The sequence below is a fragment of the Tribolium castaneum genome, chromosome 7 (assembly GCF_031307605.1).
Source record: "Tribolium castaneum strain GA2 chromosome 7, icTriCast1.1, whole genome shotgun sequence".
Taxonomy (NCBI): Eukaryota; Metazoa; Arthropoda; class Insecta; order Coleoptera; family Tenebrionidae; genus Tribolium; species Tribolium castaneum.
In genome coordinates, this window is record NC_087400.1 from 7,676,065 (window position 1) to 7,690,734 (window position 14,670).

At 33.6% G+C, this 14,670-nt stretch overlaps 3 protein-coding genes across 4 annotated transcripts; 1 reads left to right on the plus strand and 2 right to left on the minus strand.

Annotated features, from left to right (window-relative positions):
- Positions 1–1,122: 1,122 nt before the first annotated feature.
- EndoG (Endonuclease G) lies at positions 1,123–2,283 on the minus strand. Its single transcript, XM_008200591.3, has 4 exons — positions 1,883–2,283; positions 1,591–1,827; positions 1,358–1,538; positions 1,123–1,308 (listed from the first exon to the last, which is right to left on the minus strand). The coding sequence occupies exons 1-4, from the start codon at positions 2,281–2,283 to the stop codon at positions 1,213–1,215; spliced, it is 915 nt and encodes a 304-aa protein (XP_008198813.1). The 3' UTR covers positions 1,123–1,212.
- A 42-nt stretch (positions 2,284–2,325) lies between these two features.
- On the plus strand, positions 2,326–3,404 carry LOC103314459 (uncharacterized protein). The gene is made up of 4 exons (XM_008200590.3): positions 2,326–2,462; positions 2,511–2,827; positions 2,880–3,189; positions 3,239–3,404. The coding sequence occupies exons 1-4, from the start codon at positions 2,423–2,425 to the stop codon at positions 3,322–3,324; spliced, it is 753 nt and encodes a 250-aa protein (XP_008198812.1). The 5' UTR covers positions 2,326–2,422; the 3' UTR covers positions 3,325–3,404.
- Positions 3,405–9,277: 5,873 nt separating this feature from the next.
- Positions 9,278–13,594, minus strand: Sclp (sclp). 2 transcript variants are annotated; one of them, XM_962144.4, is made up of 3 exons: positions 13,325–13,594; positions 9,990–10,301; positions 9,278–9,926 (listed from the first exon to the last, which is right to left on the minus strand). In XM_962144.4, exons 1-3 carry the CDS (start codon positions 13,482–13,484, stop codon positions 9,763–9,765), a joined length of 636 nt encoding a protein of 211 aa, XP_967237.1. In that variant the 5' UTR covers positions 13,485–13,594; the 3' UTR covers positions 9,278–9,762. The 2 variants fall into 2 exon arrangements, with proteins under 2 accessions (XP_967237.1, XP_008198811.1); XM_008200589.3 differs by lacking the exon at positions 13,325–13,594 and adding an exon at positions 10,348–10,496.
- Between the last annotated feature and the right edge of the window lie 1,076 nt (positions 13,595–14,670).

The window sequence follows — 14,670 nt, forward strand, 5'->3', positions numbered from 1 at the left end:
AAAGCTTATTCAGCTCGCGATAACACAGACAGTACCAAGACACGAAATGATATAGGATATATTATTCATAATAATCTTAATTTGTTAAGTCGAGGATGCTGTTAGATGCTATACTCTGGTAATCTTTGTCTGCAGGTATATGTTTAAAAAATAAATATCCTTATTATTGCAGAGTATAATTTACTTTATTCAGTTTTATTTAGGACGTCACGAGCAATACATACGATATTTTGAATCTTTGCAACTTTGTATAAACATAAATTACATTGATAAAAATAAGTAACCGTTAAAAGATGTAAAAAAATTAATGCTAAAAAACGTAAGTTTTTTTTTTTGATTTTTGAAAAAAGCCCTCTGATTCAAGAAACTTATTGGTTTCTATTGAAATCAATAAAAAGGATTTTGAATTAGATTTAGATTCGAATTAGATACGAAGACCATCTACACTTTTTTGTAACTCAGTGACAAATGAAAGACTTAATTTTTGGTTTGGCTCTAACTAAAGTATAGAATCGAATCAAAAATAGCGGTCTGTATAAACTCAATAGAGGAATTTTGCTACATTGTAAGTAATTATAATCTAATCTAACTTATTATTTAATATTTATTAACAATTTACTAGTTTTAAATAAATCTACTACAAACTGATGAAAACTAACAGTATTATAAGATTTATAAGCGAGTGAGAATGCAATCTGTAGGTACAAATATATTAAAATGTGGAGTCAAAAACTAAACTGCTCAAAAAAGCGAGAAAATTTTTGCTGGAAGACAAAACTGGTACAATTCAAAGTTTCATAGAAAATGCCTTTGATATTATTTTTCAGGCGGCTGCAGATTTTTTTTTTTTTAGTATATCATTTTTTGATCAGTTTGTTAGTTTGGCAACATGCAAAATTAACTAAAATCTGGACAATGTCGTTACGAGAAGAATATTACACTGATGTTAGGTGTTATGTGCCCAACAAAAATTTTGTTGGCCCACCTATGTGCCCACCCAAAAATTAGGAGCTAGTTCCGCCACTGCAACACTTCCTTCTGCATTATAATATTTATAATCCGCTATTTTTGGTGTATACGTTTCCAAGTTAAATAATCATGATTTGGAAAAAAACGCAAGAATCTATTATAAAATACTGTATTGGAACACATCATTCAACAAAAAATAAATATAACACGAGAAAAACACATTAAAACCTAGTCAAGCACTAATTAATTTTTTTTACCATTAATTTTACTAATCTTGCTCCTTGATATGTTGTCGAAAAATAAAAGTCCAGCCGCCTTTTCAATGCTTTCAGGGGGCACCTAAAACCCATAATTGACCCAAAATTCCTTAATCTAAAAATTTGCAAACCCTAAAACTCGTCAACGGGGTCTCATCACTGATAGCCTGATTGGGCATCACATAAGACTCCATTTCAAATTTTCCGTCACTAGTTTCACAAACCACGACTTTGAAAAAATGCGTCGGGACTGCAACATGATTTGCTCCAATCACTTCATACTTGACGTAATTTTTCCCGTCTGGTTCCCGCCTTTAACAAAAAATAACAATAATCAATTGAAAAAAAAAGAACAGGGCCGGACCTGGGCAAGTATAAAGGTCCAGTGCAGCAGTACACATTAGTGTAAGTCTTCGTCAGCTTCCTCACATATCTCTCCAATTTATTCCACGCGTCTCGATTAAACCCGACCCCCACTTGTGGGGCCATATTCGACAAATAAAAAGTCTGCTCGACCAGTTTTTGGCTGCATTTGTGGTTCCCGGCCGCCGCCAGGTGCCCCCGGTCGTACCCCGACTTCAAGTAATCCGAATTGAGCGACCTGCAACCCCCAAATGAGCCCCCTTCCAACACATTGAACAAACCCAACTCCTGACCTGAAATACGGATGTATGCTTTCGTCCGGCATAAATTGGCACAAAGACCGGTCCACGCCTTCGTTTGGCTTGATACTTTCGGCCGTAATGTGCTCGAAAACCCAGTGAGCCACCCTGTTTCGTTTATCATAACTTAAAACGTAATTATCGAAGGAACGGATATTGTCAAGACCCGGAAACCCGTATTTCATGATTTGCGAAATTCGACTAACATTGGTTTGGGACGGGACGGGTGAGACGGGGGTTGCGGCTGAGACAGTCCCGAAAATCGGAAGTCCCGGGAATTTTTTAAGGTTAGGTGGGTCTTGGGCAATTTTTCGCTCGTAATAACTACCAGCAAGGAAGGAACTTAGGCCGAAGGAGCTCACAAGGGCCAGGGTTTTGATTTTGTGCCCCGCCATCACGTATTTGTTAAAAAAATGCGATATAACGATTATTTTGAGGTTAGGTTCACGGTTACATAACCTCAGTTTTTGATATGTAAATAGTGATGATAAACACTTTTAATGTAGTGATAAGTGTGATAAGACTGTGTAAACAATGGCCGGGAGTTTGGCTGGGAAATTGGCTTTCGTAACAGGTAATTTTTGCAATTTTTTTCCTTTATTTTATTGTGAGGTTATGTAAGGGGCTGGGTCGGGCATTGGCCGGGCAACTTGCGGCATTTTGGCCCGTGAGGGGGCTTCCGTGGTCGCAGCTGACCGCAACTTGGCCAGTTGTAACGAAACTGTGACCAATATCGTACAAGGGGGCTCTCAGAGTCACATCTCGTTAGAGCTGGACGTGGGGGAGCAAAAAAGCATAGAAAGTGCCTTAAAATCGGTGCTCCAACAGTACAAAAAGCCACCTTCAATTATCGTAAATTCCGCTGGTATCACACGCGACGATTTTTTGGTCAAACTGACTGAAAATAATTTTGATGATGTGATCAGGATTAACTTAAAAGTAAAATATAACAAATCGCATTTTGCAAATAAATGTTAGACGAGGGTTTAAGGGCACGTTCATGGTCATTCAGACCTTCGCCAGGGCTATAATCGAGCAGGGGGTGCAAGGGGGCTCTATTGTGAACATTGCCAGTACTTCGGGCAAATATGGTAATCTGGGGCAGGCCAATTACAGTGCGAGTAAGGCCGGGGTTGAAGGTTTGACGAAAACAGCGGCTAAAGAATTTGGGAAATTTGGAATTCGGGTAAATTGTGTTTTACCAGGGATGATAGCGACGCCTATGACGGACGCAGTCCCTGAGAAAGTTAGGGAGAAGAGTCTTAAATTTATCCCTTTGGGCCGGTTTGGCAAACCTGAGGGTATTTTTGATGAAAAAAATTGATGTGGGATTATTTTTTTGGGTTTTAGAGGTGGGAGAAGTTATTGCATTTTTGGCCTCTGATAAAAGCTCATACGTTGATGGGGCCTCTGTTGACATCACTGGGGGAATTTAAAGGTGATTCGGGGGAATTCGGTGATATTTCTTGTTATTTGGATCATACACTTATATTTTTTTAATAAATGTGGAAGTTTTTTTCTTGTTTCTCTTGCCTTCCAATTCTAATCCTTACCTTAGTTTCTTATACTACAACTTGTTTTCCTGAATTTTATAAAAAACTTCAAGCTTCATCGCAATCATCACTACTTCAAAATGTAAGGCGATAGGTTTTAAGTCGAATTTATGATATTTGGCTAATAAGCACCCATTTTGTCAATTACACCAAAGCTATTAGACAAAACTGAAATGTTTTTAATTACTCGTATGTAAGATGATCTGCGGAGTCGATTGGCGATTGGACAATAGTTTTTAAATTATTAATGGAAATAGCTTTGTCATTTTTTTCATTTACGTATTCTTTCACTTCTAAAACCTCTAGAGGGTTCTAAATTCACAGGAAAGTGCATAAAACGTTGTTGAATCGAGTTTGAAAAGATTTTTCATATTTTCGAACTAACTAACTTCGTCTCAATTAAAATCCCTAAAAATTTTCGATCAACTTTAGATCATAAAAATCTTTCTAGAATTTTCAAAAAGTATCAAATATATTTGAGCAGAGTAGCCCCCGATTTTTTTTAGGAGATAAATACCATTATGATGTTTTTTTTCTTTCTTATGTTTTACAGTTTCGGAAAAGAACGCGAAAAATATGTTAAAATTTTCACTTTTTGAATGCCGATTACGGCGGAGGTGGCGAAAAAAATGTCAAATATTGCTTGTACTGACGTAAGAAACTACAAAACGCCACGCGATATCTGGAAAAAAGATCACTTTTCAAACGCTGATTACGGCGAAAGTAAAAGATAGAGATATTCTGAAATTGATCGTTTTTTGTTAATTATGATTAAACTATTCGAAAAAATCGAACGATTTTCATGTAAACCCATGTAAGACAATCCGCGGAATCGACTGGCGTCGAGAAAATCGCAAAATTCTTGATGGTTTTTAAGTTATTAACACCTGAATTTTAACGGTTTTTGCTTTTGTTAGCAATTTTCTCGAAAATTATTACTCGCAAGACTTTTGAAAAAAGCTAGATAATTAAAATAGCTTTCCCACGATAATAAACATAATGGAGTTACGACTAATAATTCCTGAGTTATTGCCCGATAAATGCTCCGGGTATCTACCGGAAAAAATCAAACAAAATTTTCAAAACTCTAGTGATCGGGTTTGTTCGACAAAACGTTCTCTGGTCAAGTTCTAAAAAAAATAACTTTTGGCCAATTAAACATAGTTTAATTATAATTTAGGAGGAAATAAGACTCATTTCGTGTTTGTTCATTTATTTGACACTTTTTTCCATCATTTGGACACATCTAGACACTACAAAGACGCCAACGCGTCCCTATCACAACATGACTAGATGAAATCGCCGAAACTCTGTCAAATAAGTACAAAATCAACTTGAATTAATTATAAATATACAATAATATAAACAACACAGTGTCAGTACAAAATAATACACACATCTGCGAAACCGTGAATCCGACCTTAAACGAAAGAAAAAACAAAAGATCACCACTCACCCTCTCGTCATTAGTACGTCTCAACTACAATATCAATTTTTAAAAAGTATCAAATATATTTCAGAAAATCATTTATACATACAATTCACTTTTTTATAGTGAAAATTTTTATTATATTTAGGTAAAAAATTTCAAGAATTCAAATGTAATAACAAACTAAAACTAAAAATGCCTCTGTAATCGGAACCGTTGAGCAGAGCGGACCCCGGTTTTCTTAAGGAGATTAATAGCATTGTGATGTTTTTTTCTTTCTCATGTCTGACAGTTTCGAAAAAAAGGCGAAAAATATTTTAAAATTTTCACTTTTTAAATGCCGATTACGGCGGAGCTGGCGAAAAAAATGTCAAGTATCGTGTGTACTGACGTAAGAAACTACAAAAAAACGCGATAGATTTCAAGGCAATATCTGGAAAAAAAATCTTTTTTCAAACGTTGATTACGGCGAAAGTAAAAGATAAGGGATATTCTGAAATTGATAATTTTTTGTTAATTACGACTAAACTATTCGAAAAAATCGAACGACTTTGATGTAAACCTATGTAAAATAATCGGGGGAATCGATTGGCGTCGAGAAAATCTTAATGGTTTTTAAGTTATCAACACATGAATTTTAACTGTTTTTGCTTTTGTTAGCAATTTTCTCGAAAATTATTACCCGCAAGACTTTTGAAAAGAGCTAGATAATTAAAATAGCTTTTCCACGATAATAAATTAATGGATCATATACATTTATATTTTTTTAATAAATGTGTAAGTTTTTTTCTTGTTTCTTCTCCTGCCTTCCAATTCAAATCCTTACCTTAGTTTCTTAAACTACAATTTGTTTTTGTGCATTCCATAAAAAACGTTTAGCTTTATCGTAATCACCATTTCAAAATGTAGGGCGATAGATTTTAAGTCAAATTTATGATATGGTCTAAAATAGGCATCCATTTTGTCAAAATACACCAAAACTATTAGACAAAACTGAAATGTTTTCATTTACTCATATGTAAAATATTCTACAGAGTCGATTGGCGTCAGCGAAATCGAAAAATTAACAATAGTTTCTAAATTATTAGTGGAAATAGCTTTTGTCATTTTTCTTCATTTACGTGTTCTTGCACCTTTAACGCCTCTAGAGGGTTTTACATTCATAGGGAAGTGCATAAAACGTTGTTGAATCGAGTTTAAAAGATTTTTCATGTTTTTGAACTAACTTCGTCTCAATTAAAATCCCTAAAAAATTTCGATCAACTTTAGATCATAAATATCTTTAAATTTTCTAGACCTTGTCCAATTTTCAAAAAGTATCAATTATATTTCAGAAAATTGTTTATACATATAATTCACCTTTTTATAGTGAAAATTTTTACTGTATTTACGCAAAAAATTTCAAAAATTCAAATGTAATAACAAACTAAAGTTTGTCTTAAAGTTTCGGAAAAAAAACGCGAAAAATATATTAAAATTTTCACTTTTTGAATGCCGATTACGGCGGAGCTGACGAAAAAAATGTCAAGTATGGCTTGTACTGACGTAAGAAACTACAAAACGCCATTGGTTTCAAGGCGATATCTAAAAAAAAAAACACTTTTCAAACGCTGATCACGGCAAAAATAAAAGATAGAGATATTCTGAATTTGATCATTTTTTGTTAAATACGACTAAACTATTCGAAAAAATCGAACGACTTTGATGTAAACCCATGTAAAATAATCTGGGGAATCGATTGATCGATTGGCGTCGAGAAAATCGCAAAATTCTTAATGGTTTTTAAGTTACCCACACATGAATTTTAACTGTTTTTGCTTTTGTTAGCAATTTCGAAAATTATTACTCGTAAAACTTTTGCAAAAGAACTAAATAATGAACATAGCTTTCCCACGATAATAAACTTAATGGAGTTACGACTAATAATTCCGGAGTTATTGTCCGATAAATGCTCCGGGTATCTACCGGAAGGAATCAAACAAAATTTTCAAGACTAAGGATCGAGTTTGTTGGACAAAACGTTCTTGGGTCAAGTTCTAAGAAAATTTAACTTTTGGCCAATTAAACATAGTTTAAAATAAAACTCATTTCGTGTTTGTTCATTTATTTGACACTTTTTTCCATCATTTGGACACATCTAGACACTACAAAGACGCCAACGCGTCCCTATCACAACATGACTAGATGAAATCGCCGAAACTCTGTCAAATAAGTACAAAATCAACTTGAATTAATTATAAATATACAATAATATAAACAACACAGTGTCAGTACAAAATAATACACACATCTGCGAAACCGTGAATCCGACCTTAAACGAAAGAAAAAACAAAAGATCACCACTCACCCTCTCGTCATTAGTACGTCTCAACTACAATATCAATTTTTAAAAAGTATCAAATATATTTCAGAAAATCATTTATACATACAATTCACTTTTTTATAGTGAAAATTTTTATTATATTTAGGTAAAAAATTTCAAGAATTCAAATGTAATAACAAACTAAAACTAAAAATGCCTCTGTAATCGGAACCGTTGAGCAGAGCGGACCCCGGTTTTCTTAAGGAGATTAATAGCATTGTGATGTTTTTTTCTTTCTCATGTCTGACAGTTTCGAAAAAAAGGCGAAAAATATTTTAAAATTTTCACTTTTTAAATGCCGATTACGGCGGAGCTGGCGAAAAAAATGTCAAGTATCGTGTGTACTGACGTAAGAAACTACAAAAAAACGCGATAGATTTCAAGGCAATATCTGGAAAAAAAATCTTTTTTCAAACGTTGATTACGGCGAAAGTAAAAGATAAGGGATATTCTGAAATTGATAATTTTTTGTTAATTACGACTAAACTATTCGAAAAAATCGAACGACTTTGATGTAAACCTATGTAAAATAATCGGGGGAATCGATTGGCGTCGAGAAAATCTTAATGGTTTTTAAGTTATCAACACATGAATTTTAACTGTTTTTGCTTTTGTTAGCAATTTTCTCGAAAATTATTACCCGCAAGACTTTTGAAAAGAGCTAGATAATTAAAATAGCTTTTCCACGATAATAAATTAATGGATCATATACATTTATATTTTTTTAATAAATGTGTAAGTTTTTTTCTTGTTTCTTCTCCTGCCTTCCAATTCAAATCCTTACCTTAGTTTCTTAAACTACAATTTGTTTTTGTGCATTCCATAAAAAACGTTTAGCTTTATCGTAATCACCATTTCAAAATGTAGGGCGATAGATTTTAAGTCAAATTTATGATATGGTCTAAAATAGGCATCCATTTTGTCAAAATACACCAAAACTATTAGACAAAACTGAAATGTTTTCATTTACTCATATGTAAAATATTCTACAGAGTCGATTGGCGTCAGCGAAATCGAAAAATTAACAATAGTTTCTAAATTATTAGTGGAAATAGCTTTTGTCATTTTTCTTCATTTACGTGTTCTTGCACCTTTAACGCCTCTAGAGGGTTTTACATTCATAGGGAAGTGCATAAAACGTTGTTGAATCGAGTTTAAAAGATTTTTCATGTTTTTGAACTAACTTCGTCTCAATTAAAATCCCTAAAAAATTTCGATCAACTTTAGATCATAAATATCTTTAAATTTTCTAGACCTTGTCCAATTTTCAAAAAGTATCAATTATATTTCAGAAAATTGTTTATACATATAATTCACCTTTTTATAGTGAAAATTTTTACTGTATTTACGCAAAAAATTTCAAAAATTCAAATGTAATAACAAACTAAAGTTTGTCTTAAAGTTTCGGAAAAAAAACGCGAAAAATATATTAAAATTTTCACTTTTTGAATGCCGATTACGGCGGAGCTGACGAAAAAAATGTCAAGTATGGCTTGTACTGACGTAAGAAACTACAAAACGCCATTGGTTTCAAGGCGATATCTAAAAAAAAAAACACTTTTCAAACGCTGATCACGGCAAAAATAAAAGATAGAGATATTCTGAATTTGATCATTTTTTGTTAAATACGACTAAACTATTCGAAAAAATCGAACGACTTTGATGTAAACCCATGTAAAATAATCTGGGGAATCGATTGATCGATTGGCGTCGAGAAAATCGCAAAATTCTTAATGGTTTTTAAGTTACCCACACATGAATTTTAACTGTTTTTGCTTTTGTTAGCAATTTCGAAAATTATTACTCGTAAAACTTTTGCAAAAGAACTAAATAATGAACATAGCTTTCCCACGATAATAAACTTAATGGAGTTACGACTAATAATTCCGGAGTTATTGTCCGATAAATGCTCCGGGTATCTACCGGAAGGAATCAAACAAAATTTTCAAGACTAAGGATCGAGTTTGTTGGACAAAACGTTCTTGGGTCAAGTTCTAAGAAAATTTAACTTTTGGCCAATTAAACATAGTTTAAAATAAAACTCATTTCGTGTTTGTTCATTTATTTGACACTTTTTTCCATCATTTGGACACATCTAGACACTACAAAGACGCCAACGCGTCCCTATCACAACATGACTAGATGAAATCGCCGAAACTCTGTCAAATAAGTACAAAATCAACTTGAATTAATTATAAATATACAATAATATAAACAACACAGTGTCAGTACAAAATAATACACACATCTGCGAAACCGTGAATCCGACCTTAAACGAAAGAAATAAAACAAAAGATCACGACTCACCGTCTCGTCATTAGTACGTTTCAACTACAATATCAATTATAAAAAATACAAATACTTTATTTAAATTAGACTAACAGGCCTTAGGTTTAGCACCCTGCTTTGGGATTGAGCTACCAGAAGTAATCAAAAATGTCTCAAAAGGGAGATTATTGCACGTGTCCCAACCTGGCATTGAAACAGTTTTTGATTAGCAAAGGCAGTGAAAAGCCACGATTGTCATTGGCTAAACGGTGAGATCTTCCCAGTCCTCTTTCTCTCTCGGCGTCAGCGTTATCCTGATCCTGGATATCGCCGAACACTGGTCGTGGCATCGCGGAGACAAGGGGTTGTTGCTTAAGTCTACCGTTTCTAACGAGGGCGCTCTCTCCATGCACTCCACATCGAAATCTGGGGGAAACACCGGTCATTTAAAAAAACAAAACGACAAATAGTTGTTTTGTCGTTACTTACCAATTATGTGGTTATTACTGGCGTTGAGTTGCTGCAGTTTGCTGATTTTGAATATACAATCTGGCAAGGAAATAAAGGTATTGTGTGAGATATCCAGCCGCTCCAGCGCGCCCAAGTCTGCGATTTCGTCCGGAAGCTTCGCCATTTGATTGTGCGACAAGTTCAAGTCCGTTATCGAGCTGAACTTAACGGCGAATTTCGGAGGTATTTTCGTAATCACATTATCACTTAAATCACAGGTTTTCAGTTCGGTGTGACGCATGAGGTGGTAGACGGCGTCGGGGACTTGCATCAATTGGCAATTTGAGAGATCTGGAACAAATTTAGAATTTACTCGTAAAGTTTCGGGATTTTTTACTCAGGTTTTGCGATTCTTGTGCGTCTTCGCACCGGTGGACGACGCGGGTCACCGCCGAGGCCATTTCGAAAGTGAATCATCGCATAAGTGAAAATAACGTGTGACCGAGTTGCGAGAGCGCATGGCCGGGTATTTCCTAGGTTTATTTCGCGAGGTGCTCTTATCTATTTTTAATTCGAGTTTATTTGAGTTTGGAGGAGAGGGGACCGGAAATGGGCGGTTTTCAAAGGGCATTAAAAGATTTCAAACATTTGGAAGGGTCGGTTTGCAAAATTAAGTTCCAAAAGTTCTAACAGACAATTTTTGGGAAAAGTAAATTAATTTTTGATCAATTTTCAGTTGCGCTGACAAGATTTGGAGTTATTATTTTTCGATAAGAAAGTCGAAGATAGTTTTATAGTGGTAACGAATTCAAAAGTTCTTTTGTTAAAATACTATTGTATTTTACGTACAAGTTGGTAAAAAATTATTTTCAAAAATTTGACATTTAGGTATACAGGGTGTTACGGATGCCTTAGCAATATTTCCTATGTGAATTTGTCATAAATTTGTCAATAAATTTTTATTAACCCAAATGTCGAGAACCACTGTGTGGCTTATGGTAGTTTATTAACACTTAAATTTTTTTTATTAAACAAAATGGAGATGGTGGCATGTGGGCGTTTCAAAATTGTGGCTAACATGTTCATTTGTGTGGGAAGTTCGCATCCCGGTCCTGGCAAAAAAAATTTTGTTTTTTTTTTCGTAAAATTTAATAATAAAACACAAATTAAATTAGAAGAATAACGTAGTGGTCCAAGAAGGTAATTTACCTTTGCTGTTTTGTCAATAATATTAAAATTTACGCTAATTTTTATAATTCTACTTCAGCGGTTCTCAAAATTTGGGACTTGCTATGCATTTTTGATTTACATAAATTTTGCTTAATAGATTTGTCTTGCCATTCTCTACCTTTAAATTTTTGCTAAACCATACCCTAACACGCTGAATTGATATTTTTTTAATGAACAAAATTAATTCAACTAAAAATCAGACGGGTCTATTTACTCGGTCTTCAATAAAAATCTTAATTATATTTCGAATTTTGTTAATTAATTCATGTTTTTGACAAAATTCAGATTTTCCTAAGAATCCTCTCTCAAATAAATAGTTCTCATTTAAAATTATTTGTTTTTACAGTGTTTATAAAATTAATTCAATTCAACTAATAAGTCTGTTTATTGAATTTATTGACTTTTCGTGTGAGAAAGTAAAAAATGAAAACTATTTTTGTTTTTAGAGACCAAAACAACAATTTTAATGAAATTAATTCAATTGAGCGAGCTATAATAAGTTTTCTTTTTTTTACAGTTTCTAAGTCATCTTTAAATTAATTAAAGGTTATTGTCGTCTAATTTTTTTTTTAACTTTGATTAAACACTCAGCCATTATTTGTATAAAGGGTGATTCTGATTTCAAAAATTTGTCTAAGAAATACAAACTTGTGACTATTTAAAATTGAAATTGAAAAAATTGAAAAATTCAAAAATTATAATAAATATGCTGTTAAAAAATGAATTTATAAACCATCGTATTTTCAACCTTAGAAAAATTAAAAAACTTTTCTTCATATGGAAGAATGTACAGTTAGCTTCAATACTAATGTCACTATCTACATACATCGTGCTTTCTAAAAACCTGTCTAAGAAACGCAAAGTCTTCACGGAAGTGTTGTTTTGTTTTAATGCGAGAAATTAAAAATGCAAAAATCGTTTGTTTTTAAACATGAAATTTGTTTTATTCTGCTAAATCGTCTTTTTATTATGGTAGAATGTATACAGTCAGCTTCAGTACTAATGTCACTATCTACAAACAGGGTACAAAAATATTTTTTATTGTAAAAACGTGTCCAAGAAACGCAAAATCTTGATGGAGATTTTATTTTATTTTTGTGAGAAATTAAAAATTTTCAATTAATTAAAATTAGTTTAATCGAAATAACTCGGCTTTTCGTTTTTTTTCTGTTTTTTTTATTTTCAGATTTGATTTTCAGTTGAAAAACGTTAGAAATTCTTGCCAAAGGTTTTTTTAATCATATGATAGAATGTAAAGTCTAGCTTTAACACTTAAAGTCACTCTCTGTATACAGAGTGATTACAAAAGCAATTAACTGATTTCAAAAGTGATTTGAAGAAGTAGAAGATTTTGACAGAAATTTTACAGAGCTTTCGTGTGATTTACAAAAGTCATTTTCTGATGATTTCAAAGAATCACAAAATCTCGATGGAAATTTGATTAAGTTTCCGCGTTAGAAGGTTAATAGTTCAAAAAGTAATTATTTCTAAACACAATCTTTGAAATTAATTCACTTGAACTACTCGTATTTGAATCGGTTTTTGCGTTTTTTTTTCTTGAAACTTGAATTTTCTTTATCGTATGGTAGAATGTACAGTCACTTTCAATACTAATGTCACTATCGGTATACAGGTGATTAAAAAGTGTCACTTTTTGGTTTCAAAACTTTGGAAATTTGATGAATTATCGTAAAATAAGCATAATTTGTAAGAATCTAAAAAATGAATACGCTGACGCTATCATCTGACCGGAGCATTTTTCTGCGTCTTTATTAATCCGCGTCCGAATAACGGAACAATAAACACACCACGTGCCAAAAACCTGATTTGTAGTATTTATTGTCAGGAATTTGAATCCAGTTATTTGTTTACAAACTGCTCACTGTCGAATTAATTAGCCCGGAAACGTTTCCGGTCAAGGCAACCAAAATCCGATTTCCCCCCGCAATCGAAAGTAATTGTTACACTTTCATATAAACTTTCCATTTTTATTCATTTCCGCGATGTTCTCACACAACACACACTGAAAAATCCAAGGCAAGACAAAGCCTCGTTTCCTCGTCTAAGCCATAAATAGTATTGAATTGTAAGTGAGTGCGTCCTTTGCCTTTTACGGCCGCTAAGGCCGCTCGCTTTTTACTCACCGAGATTGTTATTTCCTTGGGCCTCGTTGCACCGGCCGACCACTCTGATGACGGCCCTTCCGGCCAACCTGGTGCAGATCATCATCGACACCGCTCTGGGGTCGGGCTCGGACTCGGCCTCGGCGGCGATGTTGTCACCGAATTGGGTCGGAGGACGCATTTTTTGCACTCAAACTGATCCAACGAACAAAACTGAGCGAAAGATGCACTTTTGGTATCACTTTTGAGCGCGACTATCAAATGTTTGGGATGTGGAGCGGCGATGGGGTTTTATACGCGACGGTTTGTTTACCTCCCACTCTTACTGAGCAGATGCTGCGCACGAGGGGGCTGGCGATTTATGTAAGTAATTAGGGAATTTTTGAATAGAGGAAGACGAATTTTAATTGTTGTGTAATGGACGTGTGCCACTTCCGGATGGGTCGCAAGTGACGGGCTTTTGTGCTCCCAGACAATTCGAGTGCACAAAATCGGGATTTTTCGCGGCCATTTACTCTTATTTTGCGCCGTTTTGCTGATTTTTGAATCGATCGCTTAAGATTTTGCTCAAAATTTGGTACCAAGTCAAGTTGGCAACATAGGGCACTGTTTGGGACTCTTTTTTCATTTGTTTTTCAAAATTGACTGTTTTTTTTTGGTTAATTTGTGCTTGTTCGAGTTGTTATTGCCAGATGGTAATAAAATTATTCTTACTATTATTCAATTAATTAGACCAAGAGAGTTCAAGTGGACAAAATCAGGTTTTTTCGGGACCATTACCTTTATTTTTTAGAATTTGATTTTAGATTTATTTGTTTTGTATGGCAAAACAAGGCAACTTGCCTTTATTTTGCTTCGTTTTTTAAAATTTCTTTTTTTTTAACTTGATCTGTTTTAAGGTACATATTTTTACAATCTACTGCCTGTTTAGTATATTTTTTGGAGTCGTGTATTTTTACTTTTTTACCTAGTTCCAAAACAGATCAACTAGTCTAAATCTCAGTTGTGATAACGAAAAAGACGTTTTTTTGTTGCCTTTTGTCTAACAATTTGAGAAGAATAGTTGAAATGTTTAAAAATTCTATTTCTTTCTTCAGACCAAGACAATTCAATTGGACACAATCTTTTTTGGGACAGCTTGCTCCGTTTTTTCAAAATTTTTATTTAACTTTTTTAACCTTGACTTAAAATTTTTTTAAATCTAATGCCTAAACATTAAAAAATATAATTGGAATATTTTAAAATTAATAAGTTATTCTCCCCCATTAGATCAAAACAGCTGGTTTTTGGACAATTTGTGCTTATTTGACATTTGTCTGGCATTATTCTTTTTTTTTAACTTTTTTTTTGCCTCATTTATTGGACTA